Here is a 21,608-nt window from a genome sequence, read left to right as displayed (position 1 = left end):
GCAGGGCGGGCACCAGATCTCGCCTAAGCCATGTGCTGAATATGGAGTGATGGGCAGGTGAAGCACCAAAACCTTCTTTAGAATGCATTATTGTGATCATATCCACAGGTAATCCCTTTACATAGGCGAAGGTGTTCTGTTATCCTCAAGTTATTGGAGTAAAACCTCAAACCATAAAAGGAAACTGTATCCTTTTGGTGAGAAAAGAAGAAATGGTGGGTAACTCTCACTCCTCTCCTACACAGTGATGTTGTGGTAAGCAGGTGTGTTAGGGGTTAGACAATGCTGTTAGAGAGTTACCCATCTGCGTTTGGTGTATACAGAGCCTCTACCCATGCCTCAAAATCAGCATGCACAGATAATAGTGGGTATTCCTCACTACTTTTAGTATGCGCTATTCATTTACATGTTATGTGTATTAGAATGATTGTAAACATTATAAACAAGTCAGCAATAATTGCTCATATTAGGGCAAAGTTTAAATAAGCTGCACTCATATTTCATCACACGTTCCTATTATATCTGAGAGCTACATAATATGCCAAGTCATGTAATACTTCTCCATGTACTTTATTGCACCTTCAAGTCGATAGTTGGAACTCCATTATTCAGCATCTCCTCCAGCAATGGGTCCATGTAACTTATGTCCCCCCTTTTCCTAAACTTTTATATACCTTTCTTAAGCATGGTGTACTATGGAGCGAGGAGGGTTTTGCTTATGTTTGACTCCTGTATAATTACACAGAATATTTCAACAATGCTTGTTGTTTAAAATGCTTCGTGAGCCATTGCTACTTTTCCTCCTCCCTGTGAGGCAACCTCTTCCTATGAGACGAGGTAATCTTACATTGTATCCAATGTGTGCACCAAAGTGGAAATTTTCAATGACTGCTGTTAGTGTGAATTAAGGAAAACATGGCAAACTAACCCACATATTTGTTAGCTGCACAGATGACACGTTAGCCTGATTTCTAGGCCCTGTACTTGCACAACACACTGCGTCCTATAAATGCACTTAGAATAATTATGTTAGCTGATCACCATCCCTCTCAGATTACTTCCACAGCAAGATTGCCACCATCTACAACAAATTCTACCACCAACCCACTGCTCTCAACCTCAACAGCCTTGACTAACCAGCACACACCAGCCGAATGATCACCACTTGGTCTCCGCTCACCACTCAGATCACCACAGCCATCATTTCACCCATCCACTCTGGGGCACCCATCGACCCCTGCCCCAACACCTTTTTAACCTCGGAACTGACCCTATCAGCACGGAACTCACCAGCATCATTAACACCTCCATCACCACAGCAGCCTTCCAGGACAGATGGAAACATGCAGAGGTCAGACACTCCTAAAGAAACACTCTGCTGACCCCAGCGAACTAAAACATTACTGACCGATCTCCCTGCTACCCTACCCGAGAAGGTCATCAACAGACAGCTAACCGAAAACCTGAAAAGAATCACCTACTTGACGCCTCCCAATCAGGATTCCGTGCCAACCACAGCACTGAGACCGCCCTAAACACTACCACAGATGACATCAGAACCTTCCTTGACTGCAGAGAGACTGTGGCCCTGATCCTCCTCGACCTCTCTGCTGCTTTCGACACCGTTTCCCATCACACTCATCAACAGATTATATTAGCAGTCAGCAAAATGTCCTCAAGTGGATCGCCTCTTTCCTCACAGGACGCACACAGAGCACTCGGCTGCTTCCCTTCAGCTCTGCACCTTAGGAGATCCTCACGCATGTCTACAAAGCTTTGCATGAGGGGGTAAAAAGCTCTGCACAATCAAGGACCCTGCCTACATCAACCAACGACTGAACTTCACCAACCTCAAGAAATCTGCGCTCCCCCTCACTAGCCTGTGCGCACACCCCCGCATCCGTTGCAGCGGCAGCCGCTCCTTTCACATCATCGCCAATATTTGGAACTACCTACCCCTCCATCGTCGAACAGGACCCTCCCTGGCAGACCTCAGGAAGGAACTCAAGACCTGGCTCTTCGAATGAGACTTCACACCCACAGCTCCCAGTTACCCTGTGGAAATGTGCTTTTTAATGAGCACACCAGTGCAGGGGTCACCCTTCTCTGTCCACGGGTCCCTAGACCAACAAAATAGAGATTGGCACTGAAGCTGCAATTCAAATAACAAGTTTATTAATCACTCATGAGTGGGACTACGTCCACACAGCACTCTCAAGTGCTGCCTGAGGTAGTACATTGAAGTCACAGAACACAGGCCTTATATACTGCTTTTTCTGCACTGGTAAGCATGTGAATACAAATAGAAGGTACAAGCCTACACAGGAATAGTTACTGACAAACATGGGCAGATGGGAGATCACTTAGTCATCAAAGTGGGAGGGGGAGCAGGAGTGCTTATGGCAGCAGTAAGTGGTTGACAGTTGAGTCCGAGACCAGGTGTTCTGGGTGCTACAAACTCTTAGCATGCATATTGCTTTTAGCTGAGTCAGGAAGTCAACTAAAATAGACAGCACAGGCAGGGAAAAAGACGAGCAGCAGAGGATGGGAGAATTACAAAGCCAGCAAAATGGATGTCACAACCAAGATGGCTTCAGCTTATGCTAACAGAAATTATTCCAGATTTCCACAACCCCTTGGGGTGACACTGCTGTGCTATACACAGGCTATTGATTGATTGCCTCTATTTTATGCAACATGAAAAGTATACATAAAAGTGTTGCAATACTTGTCGGGGGTAGTGAAACCAAATATTCAAACGCTTCCTTCATCATGTATCCCTATTCCCTCTTAGGTACATGGAAGAGTGGCAAGAATTGGATATAGAATGTTTTCTCTCCTGTGTCAGGCTCCATGCACAAGTGAGAGGAGATTGAACTTCAAAACTGAACCCTTCCCTTTTCCTGCCACCCTCAGGCCATGAATGAGCTTTGCAAGCACTGGTGGTGGAGGGAGGCTGAGAGGCCCAGCCGTGAGACCAGGATGCATTGCATTGGGCCTTAAACCCTCCCACTGCCTGTAGTGCTGTCTTTCATAAAGATGAGTGCTCCTGGATTGAGGCATTAGGGTTTCCATTCTGTGTGATGTGTGTCTGAAGACCTTTGTTTCTTCTTGGTCTTAGCTCCAGAGGTCTTACAAGGAGGACCCTACAGTCATTCTGTGGATTGGTGGTCTATGGGAGTCTTGCTCTACGCATTGGCTGTGGGAAAGGTAAGTTCTTAGCTGGCCCTATGTCATAATGAGATTAGCATCTCACTGACTCAAATGCTAGAGTGATGGGCGGGGGGCTTTTTGGGAGGGCGTTCCAATTCTTTACAAGTCATCGTCCTGGACCCGATGGAGGGGGATATGGAATTGGGATAAACAGCAATGAAAAATAATTCAAAAATGATAAAATGTTTCAATTGCCACCCGGATTATTGGGTCCAAAAATAACATTGTCAGACCGTGTCTACAAGAAGTGTAGAGAGAACAGTGGAAGGCTGAGCATAGGAGATGAGCTCAGGAAGAGATAACTGGCCACAAACGCAATCAATAAATGGTAACAAATGGCAAACAAGCACAGGTCAGCAATGCCTTTTAACATGGGATGTATTTAGAAGGATGCCACTAGGGCGTTCGATACGGATACTACCAGCTCTAGATAGTGGCTTCCCTATTTCATGTGTTTGGGAAAATGGAATGACACCCAGGCTTTCTGAAAAGTGAGCTTGAAAATACGAAAAACGGGTCTTCTTACAGATTTTTGGAACATAAATAGTCTTAGTTTGCTGTGGCGAGACAGGAAACTACAGAGGCTGCTGACATGACACCTTAGAACTGCGAAACTATTATAAGCTTGAGAGCTAAAATGAGCTGCATTTTATGTCCAGGAGGAGTCACTGAATGAAGAGCACATGCGGTCGGATTGCAGCGCACATCACTTCCACGTGTGAGGACTTCAAGACTATATTCAGCAAAAAGAATAATTAGCACTTACCTGTTAATGAGCACTGCAGAGAGTTCAGTAGGTAAAGGTGCGTGACTTAAAATAATGAAGTGTTGGTAGTTGCAGTAACAGAGCTGCGGAACAGCAAGCTAGCACAAGATAGGCCAGGCACTGCAACCCACCTGACAGGAGCCAGATGTGTTTTAAGGCTGCACTCCTGCAAACTAGCATCAATGTCTTAGGACGGGTGTGATTTTAATAGTCCTTCCTCTCTTTCTAGTTTACAATTGTATTGCGCACCTTGCCTCCGTAGATTTCACAGATACCCTATTGCATTATAGTCACCTGCCCCAATGTACATGTTCCAACAAACCAGCATCAGTTTCATAGCAGGTGTGTACAGAGAAATACTCTGATGTAATTTGCAGATTTTTAACACTTGGAACAAACTGGGTATCTGCTGCGGGAATCTGCTTATACATTCAGTTCCTACTACCACCTCTCTTTGTGTTACCGTCGCCAGGAAGAATCTGCTTTAAGGTCATTTGGAATGGAATCTAGAGTGGAAATATATTTTATAATAGGTTTTATAATCTGGAATGGAATATGCATAGGTGTCCAAATGATGCAGTGAAAGAAAACACACCCAGCTCACCCCCTCACCCACCCACTTACTACATTTAAGCACAAACATTCTACACCCACGATGGATGATTGAAACATAACCACCAAAAAGAGCAGGAGTGGAGCTCAGCTAACGTAGCTCTTCACCGTCAGCTGAATCAGCAGTTGTAATCAAGGATTCATGCCATATTGCTACAATGCCAGAATGTGCGCTACATAAACGCCACGACCTGACCATAACACAGCCGATACATCTATAGTATTGTCACAGCCCACATGTGAAGCAGTGTAGGCGAATATAGGCTAGGCCATGGCAGATGGTAAGAGGGGACACGTGTGCTACTGCGGATAATACAGGGCATGATTTAGAGTTTGGCGGATATGGTTCTGCGTCGCAAGCACAACGGCCATTGCACAATAACTCACGATCCACAACTTCTTTGTTTAGCAGAAAAGGCCACTTTATTAAGACAGGTGCAAAGTATATTTTCAAATCACACAAAGGAGCTGAAGGGGCAGAGAACAGGTCATCCCCCACTCAGAAGTCTGTATACAATAAAGGACCTGTTCCCAAAGTGAGCATTCAATTCATATAGCCATTATGGTTGTCGTATAATTTTAGACAAACTAGGAGCAAGTGTTACAATATCATCAATGCTGCTTCAAGGTATGGCTCACTAATTCAAAGAAGAGAAAGAGTATTCAAAACGAGATAGGTAAAAGCTGTCTTTTTATCCAACAATAGTGATATCTAAAACCACCCTCGTGTGGAAAAAGTGTAGGAAAGGAGTGATGGCGCCTCACGGTAGCAACACCATAGAGGATAAAGCAGGAAGGTACTCGCCTGCTACCTCAAGATCTCATCATCAGCTGCCACCACTCCATAGAAAGGAAATGTGTGTGGGAAGGTGTGGACAAGAGAATGGGTAGTGACCCAACACGTAAAAGTTGCTAAAGTGTATACAACAAAAGAGAGAAAAGTAGTGCAGAGAACCGTGCACCGTAATAGCCCCACAGTGTATGTACACAGATTTGAGTTGGTTCACACTAGCTTTCTACTTTTTATTCTGTGCTGTGTGACCACTCATATATAAAAATGCCGACATGTTTCATTGCCAATTGGAAAAAAACTCACGGCAACTTCTTCAGGGCGTGGGGTATTGTCATTTCACCCTTTAGCCTTGCTTGATCAGTTTAAAAACAGTTCTGTTGGAAAAGAGACAGACAAACAAAACAACACATATCCAAAATATTTGGCTTCTGGTTCAAAGGCACCCATTACTGTGTATACCATTCCCAACCAGATGTCCCCCGAAAATGTTTACCGGGATGTCGCCCATCGTGGGCATACCTTTACCCTCTGGCTTGTGTATGTATCACAGCGGTCGCTTGTTCAGGGTTCATCCCCTCGACTCCTGTCATGAGTCTGTAAACATCCAGTAAAAGACACGGTGAAAGACATAATTCGAACAGATAGAGTTAATAGTTTTCTAGAGGAAACAGGTGGTGATTTCCCTCCCTTCCCTGTGTGATGAATAGCTGTTTCTCTATCTCTGGATCCATCCCTGTGTTGCTGTGTTATAACTCTGCAGGTATAGCTCCTGCTTGGCCGGGGTTACAGGGGGTTCATCTTGTGTTAAAAGAGGTACTCATTTTAAGGTTCTGTCCGCTATGTGGCGTGTTGTCCCTCCCATGTCTCGCTCATGGTGCGTCTTTTAATACCTGCTGTGTGGCTCATATTTAATGAGTCTACTTGTATTGTGATGATGCCACGCTCTTAATTGAGATTTCAAGACCATTGGTTTCCGTAACAGGTCTGTGCGTGCCCCCTTAAAAAGAGAAATTCCCCCGACCTAGTCACGTTTACTGTTGCGGGTGTCCCTTCGCTACCATAGGCGAAGGGACACCCGCAACAGTAAACGTGACTAGGTCGGGGGAATTTCTCTTTTTAAGGGGGCACGCACAGACCTGTTACGGAAACCAATGGTCTTGAAATCTCAATTAAGAGCGTGGCATCATCACAATACAAGTAGACTCATTAAATATGAGCCACACAGCAGGTATTAAAAGACGCACCATGAGCGAGACATGGGAGGGACAACACGCCACATAGCGGACAGAACCTTAAAATGAGTACCTCTTTTAACACAAGATGAACCCCCTGTAACCCCGGCCAAGCAGGAGCTATACCTGCAGAGTTATAACACAGCAACACAGGGATGGATCCAGAGATAGAGAAACAGCTATTCATCACACAGGGAAGGGAGGGAAATCACCACCTGTTTCCTCTAGAAAACTATTAACTCTATCTGTTCGAATTATGTCTTTCACCGTGTCTTTTACTGGATGTTTACAGACTCATGACAGGAGTCGAGGGGATGAACCCTGAACAAGCGACCGCTGTGATACATACACAAGCCAGAGGGTAAAGGTATGCCCACGATGGGCGACATCCCGGTAAACATTTTCGGGGGACATCTGGTTGGGAATGGTATACACAGTAATGGGTGCCTTTGAACCAGAAGCCAAATATTTTGGATATGTGTTGTTTTGTTTGTCTGTCTCTTTTCCAACAGAACTGTTTTTAAACTGATCAAGCAAGGCTAAAGGGTGAAATGACAATACCCCACGCCCTGAAGAAGTTGCCGTGAGTTTTTTTCCAATTGGCAATGAAACATGTCGGCATTTTTATATATGAGTGGTCACACAGCACAGAATAAAAAGTAGAAAGCTAGTGTGAACCAACTCAAATCTGTGTACATACACTGTGGGGCTATTACGGTGCACGGTTCTCTGCACTACTTTTCTCTCTTTTGTTGTATACACTTTAGCAACTTTTACGTGTTGGGTCACTACCCATTCTCTTGTCCACACCTTCCCACACACATTTCCTTTCTATGGAGTGGTGGCAGCTGATGATGAGATCTTGAGGTAGCAGGCGAGTACCTTCCTGCTTTATCCTCTATGGTGTTGCTACCGTGAGGCGCCATCACTCCTTTCCTACACTTTTTCCACACGAGGGTGGTTTTAGATATCACTATTGTTGGATAAAAAGACAGCTTTTACCTATCTCGTTTTGAATACTCTTTCTCTTCTTTGAATTAGTGAGCCATACCTTGAAGCAGCATTGATGATATTGTAACACTTGCTCCTAGTTTGTCTAAAATTATACGACAACCATAATGGCTATATGAATTGAATGCTCACTTTGGGAACAGGTCCTTTATTGTATACAGGCAAAGTATATTTTCTCTGGAACACATTTTGCCATTTTATGATAAAACAATTCCCCAAGTTTATCTTAACCTATTTACAAAAACATAACCCCCAATGTAGACCCCAAGCAGAACCAGATTAACTGACTCCTGTTGATAGATCCCCCTCATTCTCATTTCTTGTCCACGTGACTGAGTCCCCCACCTCCCCCGTTGGAGGATGGACAATCCCGCTCAAGGCTGCCCACCCCCCAGCAAAAACCCGCCAACCAGGAAAATCAAAAGAGTTTTCCTGCCCCACCAAGGAGAAAAATTAAGACCCTTTATATGAGCACCAGATACTCTCTTTCCATATTTGAGCAATCAAGTCCCTTATTTCCAGTAAATAGTATGCTTGCCCCATCTTAGACAAATGTACCCCATCGTCACGAAAAAGATGCCCTTCAGTGCTCTGTATGTTAGAGTGAGATAGAACCTTTATTCCAATGCCCTCACAGTAAAGTCTCATGGCTCTATTAAGCTTCCGTCTCGCCTTCTCCATAGCTGCGTGGTTCCTTGCTCCTCTCCAGTGCAGCCGCATTATGAACTCCGTCCAGATCACCGTGGTGCCCTCCCAATTAGAAGTGATGACTGCCAGATCACGTTTGATCAACTTTATTAGAGTCAGGCCAGATAAGTCAACGAGATCATTCTCACTCAAATGAATAATGAGCAGATTCGGCGGTCCCACTTTGGAACACAATGGACAACATGGGAAACAACCACCCCCAGCGCATTCCCCCTTTTACCTTCCATACAACCTCATGGCTAGCACTTTGAAGTCCAAGTGATCTCCCACAAATCTGTTGCTCAGCATAAACAGCGGCCCACTTTACGAAGGAGTTTCCTACTATCCATGTTATATTTTTCAAACTTACAAGCCCCGGAATCTTACCTAGGTAGAAAAACAAATATTAATAAAGGAACAAGGGATAACTGAAGATTATTTCCTAACATATTTTTCGCAACATTTGGATTTCCATCTCCCAATCTGACGTATGTCTGACCAAGACCACCCCAATCTAGCCGCCTCCGTTGCTGCCGCAATACGGAAGGAGTGTGTGCCAAAACATAAAGGATTCTCACCCAAACTAATGAGCACTTTCCTCATCACGGCCAACAACTGAGCGACGGAAATCTGATGCCCCGGAGCATGGCAAAATATGCTTCCAGGAGAAAAGAAACTAGAAGCTTTGAAAACCTCCCATTCCCCCACAGGACAGCACTGGCCCACCCCACTCCTGTTTAGGAAAACCCATTTACCCCTGCCCCACCAAGGAGAAAAATTAAGACCCTTTATATGAGCACCAGATACTCTCTTTCCATATTTGAGCAATCAAGTCCCTTAATTCCAGTAAATAGTTTGCTTGCCCCATCTTAGACAAATGTACCCCATCGTCACGAAAAAGATGCCCTTCAGTGCTCTGTATGTTAGAGTGAGATAGAACCTTTATTCCAATGTGCCCTCACAGTAAAGTCTCATGGCTCTATTAAGCTTCCGTCTCGCCTTCTCCATAGCTGCGTGGTTCCTTGCTCCTCTCCAGTGCAGCCGCGTTATGAACTCCGTCCAGATCACCGTGGTGCCCTCCCAATTAGACGTGATGTCTGCCAGATCACGTTTCATCAACTTTATTAGAGTCTGGCCAGATAAGTCAACGAGATCATTCTCACTCAAATGAATAATGAGCAGATTTGGCGGTCCCACTTTGGAACACAATGGACAACATGGGGAAACAACCACCCCCAGCGCATTCCCCCTTTTACCTTCCATACAACCTCATGGCTAGCACTTTGAAGTCCAAGTGATCTCCCACAAATCTGTTGCTCAGCATAAACAGCGGCCCACTTTACGAAGGAGTTTCCTACTATCCATGTTATCTTTTTCAAACTTACAAGCCCCGGAATCTTACCTAGGTAGAAAAACAAATATTAATAAAGGAACAAGGGATAACTGAAGATTATTTCCTAACATATTTTTCGCAACATTTGGATTTCCATCTCCCAATCTGACGTATGTCTGACCAAGACCACCCCAATCTAGCTGCCTCCGTTGCTGCCCCAATACGGAAGGAGTGTGTGCCAAAACATAAAGGATTCTCACCCAAAGTAATGAGCACTTTCCTCATCACGGCCAACAACTGAGCGACGGAAATCTGATGCCCCTGAGCATGGCAAAATATGCTTCCAGGAGAAAAGAAACTAGAAGCTTTGAAAACCTCCCATTCCCCCACAGGACAGCACTGGCCCACCCCACTCCTGTTTAGGAAAACCCATTTACCCCTGCCCAATTGATCCATCTTGGAAACCCTCAACCAAAGTCTCAACCTGTGTTTTTCTAGAAAAACCTCATCACTGTTGATACCTGACCTATGTCGCAAACCTAATAGCTCAGATGCTCTGAATGCCCCAAAAAACAACCATAAAAAACATAACCTAAACAGACAACATTCAGACTCATTGTAACAGCAAGAAGGCAGCTGTAGCAGCATCCTTTGCAACAAATCAAACGTCACCGGCCGACATAACTGCTTATTCCCAGCCTGTACCCTACTTAAACCTCTAAGAACCCTCTTCACCAACACCCCCCCTACCAGATCCCTCCCCCACCTCAACTGCCCGTAAAAAGAAATCCCAGCCAATTTGCCAGAAATGGTAGTGTGGGGAAAACCTTTATCTATCAGGTGTAACACAAAACCTACTAAGAACTGTTCATCATCCACCCTCCTCCTATGCTCAGCACATGTTACCATAGCATAAGAACTCGCTCCATGCTTGCTGATAGCTTCGTCTCGTAGAGGCCGCTACTGATTTTTCTACCAAGTTGACAATTCTCAGTCCCCCCACTCCCAGACACACTGCAGGATCTGAGTCTTGTTGGGTTCTGCCCCAGGGGCCAGCCTGCGAAAGTTCGCCCACTGCAAACGAGACAATTATTGACTCCTGGAATATGTCTTGCCTTAAAAACAATGTTAAGCTGTAGACATTTGAGCATAAAGGCACGCAACAAACGTAAGACTCTCAAATCCCTGGCCTTTTGTTTATTGATCAGTTCAACCACAGCTGGATTGTCAACATTAAACAGCACCGAACGATTCTGGAATTCCTCGCCCCAGACATACAATGCAACTAGTAGAGGAAAGAACTCTAAGAAGGCGATACTGCGACCCTGCTGTAGCCAACGCAGTGGCCAACTTTCAGCACACCAACGCCCCTCCCAGAATATGCCAAAACCTTTCGCTCCAGACGCATCCGAGTAAATCTGTACTTGCCAAATCATATCTTCAGCCGCAAAAAACAAAGACACGCCATTAAAGTCTGCCAAAAAAGTCAACCATATGTACAGATCAGCCCAAGTGGCTGCTGAAATACGCACTCTGTGGTGAGGGAGATATGCCCCGGACATAGACATCCCCAACCTCCTACAGAAGGTTCTCCCAGCCCTGACCACCCTACACGCAAAGTTTAGGTAGCCCAACAGTTTTTGCACCTTCGGCGGTCCCCAATTTGCGCTCCTCAATCATAGAGGACAAAAATGCTGAAATCTCCTGCACGTTCGCCACCGGCAACAGTGCTACCATCGTCACCGTGTCAATTTCAATTCCCAAGAAAATAATCGTTGTACTAGGAACCTCCATTTTATCCGGTGCCAATGGCACACCAAGCTCCTGAGCCATACTCTGGAAAGAATGCAACACCTTTTGACACTGCCCTGTATTCTGAACGCCAATGAACAAAAAGTCATCCAAATAATGACAAATGAGGGCATGACCACTAATGTGAGTAAAGCACCACTGCAAAAAGGTGCTGAAGGTTTCAAATAGAGCACACGATATAGAACACCCCATGGGAAGCATTTTATCCACAAAAAACGCCCCCTGAAAGTGCATTCCCAACAGTTCAAAGTCAGAAGGATGAATGGGTAACAGACGAAAAGCAGACTGGATATCACTTTTAGCCAATTGCGCAGCTCTCCCCGCTGATCTGACCAAACGCAGCGCATCATCCACGGATGCGTAAGATACGCAGGAATCCGCTGGCGATATAAAGCCATTAATTGAGGAACCCTCAGGCCACGACAAGTGGTGTATCAAACGGAAATCACCAGGTTTCTTTTTAGGCACTACCCCCAGAGGAGAGACAATCAAATTGGGCATGGGACATTGAACGAAAGGACCAGCAACTCTGCCCGCTTCCATTTCGGACCGTAACTTCTGCTGAACTACCTGTGGGAACTCCTTAGCCGACTTCAAATTATCAGACCGCCTGCTCTGACGTGGGCCCTGGTAACCTATCTTAAAGCCATCCTTGAAGCCCCAAAATAATCAGTTGGCAGCCTCAGTGTCCGGATATTCATCCAGCCAGTGCACCAAAATCTCTAACCTAATTGGGGTAGGAGCCCTTTGATACAAACTGGAAAGCCTGTCCTCTTCCCCGCTGCCCCATTCCCTGGTCACCAAACCTCTGGCCCGTGAAGCATTGTGTGAGGGGATGTTTGCCACCACATTGGGAGCACTCATGCTTGTACCTGCAAAACTGCCTACTGCAAAAACCCCTGTTGAAGTTCCAACAGTTCCCAAAAATGGTTGTCTGGCCCCTGCCACCAAACCCCACCCCAGGCTGGGTGGGACGAGATTGAAAGGGCCGATAATATACCGGTAACCCACTTGCAGTATGAGTGGTAGCAGGCGGCTAAGAAGACGCCATCCATTGTAACCACAGCTCGGAATCCACATCACCCCAGGGTCTGTCATTGGAAACACTCAGGCGGGCTCAAAACTCCTCGTCATAAGACAACCATGCATAACCCCCAAAATAACTCTAATACTTCCTTATAATATCCATGTACCGCTCTATCCTGATATTTTTCACAATAGATGCTAGCGTAAATAAGAAAGGCAGAAGTCCAGTTCTCAATAGTTTTGGAGACCCTAGGATGTCTGGCTAGCTCCCATTCTTCCTCTTTGGAGCCTTCTTTGGCCTGAATATCACGATGTAACAACTTAAAAACATCGACAAATTCATGACGCCAAATTCTGCTTTTTGTCTTATCCGATAAATGCGAGCCTAATGGCATACCAATCACCTTATAAGGCAATTTTTTATGGATATTTGTATCTTCCTCTACGGAATCTTTGTCCTCCTTATCCTTTTCTGTGCTTGCCAGAGCACCAGTGGCAGATTCGACCCCCACCCGTACCTCCCCTTGCAAATTACCGTGTTGTACAGCCCCAGAAGGAACCTTATCCACAAATGTATCCCCCCCAACTCCAATGGACCTGGTTGATTTCTGCGGTTGACCACCCTGCTGCCAAACTGACCACCATCATTCCGTACCTTTTGGCAACTGAGCTGCTCTTTGGTGGAAGTTTTAAAGGTTCCTGCACCATTGCTCAGTCCGCACTTGACGTCTGCAAAAGACTAAGAACACTGTGTTGCCCCGAAAAAACCCTCTTACACCTCAAAGATGTCACAAACTGGTCCCCTTCATCCCCACCATCCCCTTCTCTCAATTCACCTTCTTCCAGATCACTGTCAGTATCCAATACCAATGAATCACCACATCCACCAGAAGGTGCCCCACTTCCCCCCCGGCATTGCCAAATCACTCCTTCCTCCAGAACCCAATTGCCAACTAACATTTGTCTTAGCTGATGGTTTGCCTGTATGGGAAGGGAAACCCGCTCTAGATCACCCTCCCTCTATTGGCCCCCTTGACGGAGCCGCAGCGTGCTCTATCCGCAATGTGCGCTTGCCAGCCGCTTTCCGGATAAAACCGGCAGTTTGGCACTCAAGCCGCTCGGACCGTATTGTTCCTTATCGCCTGTTGTAACCCCATGCCCCCAAGCCTGCCACCACGTGCCCTGCCAGATGCACCACCACTACCCACCCATACCCACTGACCCACCTGGGGCTCCTACACAACCGTCTGGGATGTCCCACCCAAGTGCACTCCCTGAGGGGCCGGCACTACCTGGGGGCTGGTGAACTGCCGAGCCGCCGGACCGCTGCCATCTGCGTGTGAAAACAGGGGGCCCGCGTCACATAATTGCTGTGACCAAGCAGGCAACTGCACTGACTCCGCACCGCCCTGTGCTCTTGCCTGCATCAACATATCTCCACCGATGGGGGCTGGACCTGCCATAAAGGCACCCGGTGCCAAGCTGACACTCCCTTGTGGCAACAGTCCCGACGGCCCCACCGAGGGGTGCTCCGTTGGTAAAGCGGGGGGGTATACGCATGGCACTGACAGGGCGGGGCTCAAAACATACTGCTGCCCATTAACTTGAACCAGCTGAGCACTCCCCTGCCACACCAAACCTGCAAGCGCTGAGGCCGGGGAATGAGCGTGACCCTGCAATGTACAGGTGGAGACTACTGCTGCCTCTGAACTCTTCGCCCGCTTCCCCCTCCTGCCACTCGTATCCTGTAAAGCAGACCGACTCAGAGCGCCTCTCCCCAGCCTCCCGGCCGAGCCTAGGGACCTCCCCCTCCTCCCGCCCTCTTTAGCGCGCCGCGCGCCTACAGAGAGACGTGCGGTCGCACGTACCTGCACCAATTCCGGGGCCACCTCGTGAGGGTCGACATGCTCATCCAGGCCAGCAGTCCCGACCTGCGTAGGCCCCACCGGCACCTCCGCCGAGTACTCCTTTTCTTCAGCCGGCGGCGGAGACAGACAGGCCGCCACCGCGCGTGCGACTCCGCTCGCCGACATCCGTTGTGAGCGCGTGAGACCCACCCGTGCCTGGCCTGGGACTCTCGGCTTCAGAAGGTCATCTCTGCCGGACGCGCAGAGCACACGGACGGCTTCCCTCACCTCCGCCTGTGACACCATCCACCCTCTACAACTACGTGAGTGACCAAGGACAAAATTGAAAAACCCCTCCTCCCAGCTCCCAAGGGCGCAATAACTTTCCCGCCCCCACCAGCCTTCTATTTATAACCTCCCTTCACGCGCCTCCCGCCTCCCTGATTGCCCCTGCCTACACCTGTGTGGCCGCTCCATTGTGCGAAACCACCCAGGGGGAGACCGGCTTGCGCCGAGCACCCACTGGGTCCCCCCATCCCTTGGTCCCCCCTTCGATGGCCCGCCCCCAAAGTCTCCATTGACAGAAGTCTTCCTCCAATGGCCAAACAGGTTAGGGGCCATTGGAAAACGGACATTACACTTCCCGCCCTGTTTAAGTGAATGGTGTACTGTATTTTGTTTTCCCTGTCCGTCAGTGCCCGGTTTTAGGATAGGAAAAAATAATGACACCCCACGTGCAGGGGAGAAAGTCCCTCAGTGTGTGTGTGTGAGGAAGGGGGGTTCATTAGTATTTTGTGAGAAATTAAAAACCCCGCTTTGGGAGCTTGTTTTTGAAAAACAAAAAAAAGTTACACAGTTTGGTAGACGGTCGTGAGCCGAGGGTAGCTGTTCACCAAACCTTTGAAAGGAACCACAGTGACAACAGTTCCCATTCATTTACAGAGATGACCGTTGGCCGGCGATCATCTTTAAATTGGGCAGGGGGTAGTCTATCAGGGTGGTGGAGGTAATTTCTGCTGACACCCGACAGACTGTACTCTGACCTCCAAACTCTGCATCGTGCCTATAGTAATGATTTTTTCGAAAGGCAGAGAGGAACGGGCATACTCCAGGGCAGAAGTAACCCCTAGCACCTTGTCAGATTGTAAACTAAACGAAGTCATGGAGGAAATAAACAAATGCCCAGGACCGGCATTAGGATAGAGCGACCGGTGAGGTCGCACTGGGCGCTGACCTGGAGGGGGCGCCGCTGACCTCAAGTGGCGGCACCGTGTGCAGCAAAATCTTCCAATTTAAAAGCAGCTGATGCAGAGTTCTTGTGCATCTAGATTTCAGACAGCAATAAAAATTTCAAGATAACTCTTATGAATAATGTTCCTGCTAGATAGAGAGATTGGAGTATTTTCTGGTGGCAATTAAGACTCGTCATAAAGTAGCGCAGAGGGTTAATATGCCTCCTGCAAAGAAGAGATCTGTATTTAAAGTGGATAGCTGATTAGATTTATAAAGCCAACCTTTACCAGGGTCTTTAAAAAAATGTTATGTATGCGAGAAAGGGGCCGTGAAGAGGTGAGGGGCCCTTTTGCCATGTGGCAGTGAGGAAATCTGAGGAGGAGGTCATGGGGGGAGGTAGGGGGGGGGGGGGCTAAAAAAGATTGTCGCACCGGGCACCACCAGCGCTAAAGCCGGCCCTGGTGGCACCTACCTACAGTACTACTCAAAGCAGGTTATTGATCAACGAATTGCCCAGGGGCTATATTGGCAAGAGGGAACATGACATATGTCCTTTGTATTTTGAAAGGTCTAATCATGCCTCCAGTATTGCAGGAACATCAAGCCTAAAAGTAGAGAAGTTTAAAATGTCATGACTGCGCGTGCCTGCCTGTGAATGTCGTTGAACGTGTAACACGCTTGTTTGCATTTTGTGGAAAGTGTGTGGGTTAACCATACTAGTTACTAAGTCACATTCTTGGTTTATGGGCCTCTCACAGGCATGATGGCAGGGGCTCGCATGCTGTTGGGAAACAGCATTAACCTCACAGGCTAAGCCACGCATGCCGTTATCACGCAAGCAGAACACCGCTTGCCTTAACAATGCATATGCCTGAACCATGCATATGCCTGGACCATGCATAGACGTAGTTAAGGCAGTCAGCGGTCTAGTTCCAGAGACCAGATGGGCAGAGAGAGGAACAGGAAGGACAGGGAGAGGAAGCGGCTTGGTAAGTTGGGCTTGAGGGGGACAAGTGGTTAGTTTTCTGGGAGGATGGGGGTAGTTTTTAGGGGTGTAGTTTTAGGGCTATGGGCGGGGGAAGGGGCAGTTTTCAGGGAGTGGGGCCATTTTAGGACTCAGGGCACGGGCTGGGGCCGGGGTAGTTTTTTGGCTTAGGGGCCGTTTTAGGGTTCAGAGCGGTGGGGGTCAAGGTAGATTTTTGGCCTGGGGCAGTTTTAGGGCTCAGGGCTTGGGTAGGGGTATGGGTAGTTTTTTGGCCTGGTGGCGGTTTAGGGTGGCGGGTAGGGTTAGGGTAGTTTTTTAGGCTGGGGTGTAGTGCAATTGCAAGGCTAGAGGCCGTTTTTTAGGGCTTAGGGCAGGGAGTCTGGGTAGTGTTTAGGCTGGGGCGGGCGATTGCAGTGCTGGGGGTCAGTTTTTAGGGCTCAGGGGTGCTGGGGTGTGATCTTTACCACATATGCCTTTACCAATCATGCCTTTACAATTAAATTTGTTGTAAAGGCATGCATGGTAAAGACGCGGTCATGGTTGAAACGGTGTGGTTTAGGAATGTGTCATTGAGGCACGTGTTGTATTGAGGAATGTGTTGTTCTATCATACAACCCATGCTGTTTCTTTTAACACTTGCCTGGAAGGTGTTTACGCTTAACATGTTGCATGCATCATAAGGCAGATGTATGGCATGTGCATGTTACTTGTGTGTGTGATCTTTGCATGCCAATAGGTTGCCTGGTCTGTTGGCTCAGTGGACCAACATATGTACTCCAGAGATCTGTGTTTGAACTCATGATCACAGGTTCAAATCCTGGCATGTGCAATATGCCCTTCATCCTCTCGAGATCGATAACATGAATAGCAATTCATTTACATAACAATAAACTTATCTTAATCTTCATGAAGATGCCCCAAAGTAAATGTGCATTTTACAAATACATCTGTTATGTTAGCTGCGGCTTTTAGATGTAAACATTAGTATGTACGGCTATGTATGTTCACAGGTGTCTGGCATTTGCACTGCACACTATCGATTGACATCTGACTCGCATTTGCACATGTTTAGGTTTACCAGTGTTTGATTTTGACCAGATCAATGATTGAGGTCTTGGTTTCATTTTTACACTTAACATTGTTCACGCATTTATTTAAATATTTACTTTGGCATTTTAAAGAGCCCTATCCTGCTTCCATGTGGCTACTACAGAGCTTGTAGGCTGCCTGGGTTGTGCGGTAGAGTGTTCTACATTTGGGGGGAGGGGTCAATCACCCCCCTTGCTAGTCTGTAAAGGTTTACAACCCTAGCAGCATGAGAGCCTCAGCAATTGGGATATGGACTGGGAGTTCTGAATTCATAGCTGAGAGGGAGCTCACTTGGCAGTATGGGGTTTGATGTGGACCTTGTCGGGGAGGCTGCAGCAATGTCCATGCAGAGAACCCTCACAGGTTGGTGTAAAGTCCTATGAAATGATCTGAAAAGGCCTCCATTCCACACTCCCTTCCATAGGTTGCATCTGCACCCTACTACTGAAAAAGGGCAGCAGCAGGATATAGAAGGCACCTAAGCTGGCTTACTGATAGATCTGCTTCTACGACTGTTAGGAGTGGATTACCCTAGACTGATAGACGTTTGAGAGAGAAACAACATGAATGTAGTTGCTATATGCAGGAGTGAATGCATCACTGGCATCTATGTGCAAGGGTGGATGTTTGGGAAAGGCCGTCTGTCACCCACCACTTATGTCATGAACAAGTCACTCTTTCCATTTGTGGTGTTCTTTGTCCAAGGTTAGGACTTGTCCATGTTTGACCCTTTCGGGTTTCAGGGGGTGTTCAGGGGCATCTTATCCTCTAACCCACCCGCCCCACTAAATATTTGTCATATTCCCCCCTTTACCTTTCCTTGGCAGTTCCCTGTTGCTCCAGAGAAGGACCATGTGGCCATGTTGGAAAGTGTAAACCAAACTGCATATGACATGCCTGCGAATCTCAGTTCGAACCTTGCCCTGCTGCTGAAAGAGGTAAGGTTTTCTTACCACTGTCCAACTTGTACATAAACTAACTTCATGTGTAGACCATTTGACCTCCAGGGGGCACCTGTTTCTTTTGCAGTAAGAGCAGTAGATGACGTGACGCACAAGGTTCTCACTTATCTGGATTATGAAAGACCACATAGATTTTGTATGATTTAAACTCGATGCTTTAACAAGTCCCCCAATTTAGTTGTCCCTCCAAAGTAAGATTGTTAATTAATCTTAAGTAATTTTGCCTTCCTCCGTCAGCCCTACCCAATCAATATCCTGCCTTCCTCTGGATGACATCCTAGTCAGTTTGGGGATAATACAAATTATTTTCAAAGGGCAGATGGAGACAGGTGCCAGTGATTTACTGCTATCCAGTATAATCTGAGAACTGTGCAGTGGCTTGTGTGTGCCAAAATGCAGTAACACTTTTGTGGGGGCTTTACTAGAACCCATTTCTAAATATGTGTGGTGCATCCACCTGTTCTAAGATGCATTGACTCTGCCTAACAAGAGGCATACTTTGTTCCCAAAAATATATTAACACGTGTTCCTGCTCTCCATTACTCCACCCCTCTCTCCGTTCAGCTCCTATGCAGGAATCCACATCAGCGGCTTCATCATCGTCATCAGTTTGAGAACCACCTTTTTTTTCGCGGACTCTCTTTTGACCCTGTAGTGCTACAAAAATACCCTGTTGACTTTGTTGTGAACGTTCGGAAATCAGAGCCCATGGCCACGCAGGAATTGGATGGATTTTGTGACTTTGATGGTGACTTTTCAGAAGTGTTGGCATCACCCAACCCCGACTGAATTGGAAATGGGAGACGTTCATCTGTCAGCCAGCATGACGTTAAGATCTTCATGACATGGAGTGTGGCAAAAGGTTGGTTATAAAGGATAGGTTGTGCTTTGGCACCCAGCAAGCTCTCCATGAGAAGACATGAAGGAGATGAGGTATAAGTGGAAAGGCTAAAAAAGACTGTTTTAACAGTGATTAGCTTGTATTTCCTCTTCTCAGTATCATTGGAAGACTAAGACAAGACAATTGTTTAGAATATTGCTGATGTGTTAATTGTTTTTTTTTATCTATTGCATCGTCATTAAACTACTGCGGAAACAAATTCACACATAATTTATGGGCCTGCCAGTAAATGGCTTCCCAGAAGGTGTTAGACAGTCTTTCTAGGCGCTTCCCAAAGATCTCTTGATCGTTCTCTGGTGTTCATCTATGTGTTTGCCTGTGCTCCCTTCTGTATTCAACCCCATTCACAAACACTCTCCAGTGTGATCAGTCCATTAGCCATTGTGTTTTTGAAGGCTTCCGGAGACTCTGGATAAGACATCTGCAATAACTCATTCGATCTTACCAGATCATTACTGGTATAAAAGCATGAATGAACCCTGTGTTGTTGTCCAGATTTGTTTGCAATGAATGGATATCCAATCCAATCCAATCAGCTTTATTCGACAAAAGTCATAAAAGCGATACAGAACAGCACAGGTACAAAATACACAATAAAACAATCTAAAAATGTTACTATTAAAATATGTACATATTTTTAAAAAGCAATTAATATACACAGAAATCATTAAGGGTAACATCCAAGGTATCTAACGCTACTAGCTAGAGCGCTTAAATCTAATTACCCATGCCCACCCCAGGAATTTGGCCAAGGCCACAACAATGACTGGGTCTGTGCAGGTGCGAAGGAGTCTTAAAGCTTCTACACTCCGTCTTGTGCCCAGTAATTTGCAAACGGGTCTCAACCATATGCGCCTCGGGGCCGCATAAGCAGGGCAGGCAAAAAACATATGTGCAAGGGTTTCTACCTGAGATTCACAATAAGAACATAGATTGGTACTTATAGGCTTCCATCTGGCTGAAAAGCACTTTAAGGGCAACACTCCCACCCGCATCTGAAAAAATAATTTTCTATCGAGCACTTTAGTAATAAGATCCCAAAAGTGTTCTAACCTTGGGACTGGTTTAATACTCAGAAATTCATCAGTTAATGAGAGGGATTTAGTTTCATGGAAAACCTTGGCATTTACCAACTCCCAATATTTTTCTTTCATGTGGACTTTAGATGGAAAGGTAGCAGCCAGGGGGTTCTCCCAGAGATCACTCATCCCAAGTGCCACGAGGGATTTTCTAGTCTCGTTGAGCCAAACAATCTTCCGGGAGCCCACCAAAGACATTATATCCAGAAAACCCTCCGCATAATGGGCTAACTCCGGAGTAGTCCACAGGCGACGCCAATATAAAATAGGACGAAGCCTGGCTATATCGGCTATTGAATTTTTCCCAAGGTCGTATCTTAAAGGAACAATGGGCGTGCTCTGGGGGAGGGAGGTAATGCTACGCAAGAACCTGTTTTCCGAGGTAACTAAAGGAGACAGGTTCTCGTAGCCCCACAGCTCAGCTCCGTAGAGGGCCGAGCTCACCGCTTTTGCACTATACACCTGGAGCACTGGTCGGATAGGCTTCGAGGGGGACTTTTTAAATTCGCCAGCAAGAGCTCCAGCAATTTGCCTGAGTTTTAAGGTAGACATATCACGCTGTAGTTTCCACGAAAAGTTATTTTGGATGTTAACACCTAAGTAGTTAAAAGCCTGTACTTGTTCAAGTGGATTTTTAGATAAAACAAAACTATTTTTAAAAAGTTTGTGAGGCCTGAATACCATAAGCTTGGTTTTTTTAATGTTCACCTCAAGGCCTCGATCAACACAAAAGGTCTCGAATATATTCAATGAACGCTGAAGGCCGCAGGGTGTTTTAGCAATTAAAAGCGTGTCGTCAGCGAACATTAGGATAGGGACCTTAGTGTTGCCAAGAATGGGTGCGTCTACATAGGCCTCCAAAAGTCGTTCTGCTATGTTGTTAATAAATAATGAAAATAGCGTTGGGGCCATAGCACAACCTTGCCTGACGCCTCTTTGAACGGGGAAATCCTCAGTGGTTATACCCTGCCCTCCCCATCTGATTCTGGCAGAGTTGTCCGCGTGGAGCCTCTGGATCAAGGACAAC

At 46.6% G+C, this 21,608-nt stretch overlaps 1 protein-coding gene across 2 annotated transcripts in view; it reads left to right on the top strand.

Moving 5' to 3' along the window:
• The window catches only part of RSKR (ribosomal protein S6 kinase related), an 82,074-nt gene extending 61,834 nt beyond the window's left edge, over positions 1-20,240 (top strand). The window contains exons 10-12 of one of the 2 annotated variants that reach the window (XM_085649123.1): positions 3,122-3,210; positions 18,467-18,577; positions 19,166-20,240. In XM_085649123.1, coding sequence (XP_085505249.1) covers positions 3,122-3,210; positions 18,467-18,577; positions 19,166-19,390 — 425 coding nt within the window. In that variant the 3' untranslated portion in view covers positions 19,391-20,240. The remainder of the gene's footprint in view (positions 1-3,121; positions 3,211-18,466; positions 18,578-19,165) is intronic. The other variant, XM_085649124.1, reaches the window with a different exon arrangement.
• The last annotated feature ends 1,368 nt before the right edge of the window (positions 20,241-21,608 follow it).

Source organism: Triturus cristatus, chromosome 3_2, assembly GCF_964204655.1.
Source record: "Triturus cristatus chromosome 3_2, aTriCri1.1, whole genome shotgun sequence".
Classification (NCBI taxonomy): domain Eukaryota; kingdom Metazoa; phylum Chordata; class Amphibia; order Caudata; family Salamandridae; genus Triturus; species Triturus cristatus.
This window is presented reverse-complemented; position numbering and strand designations above follow the sequence as displayed.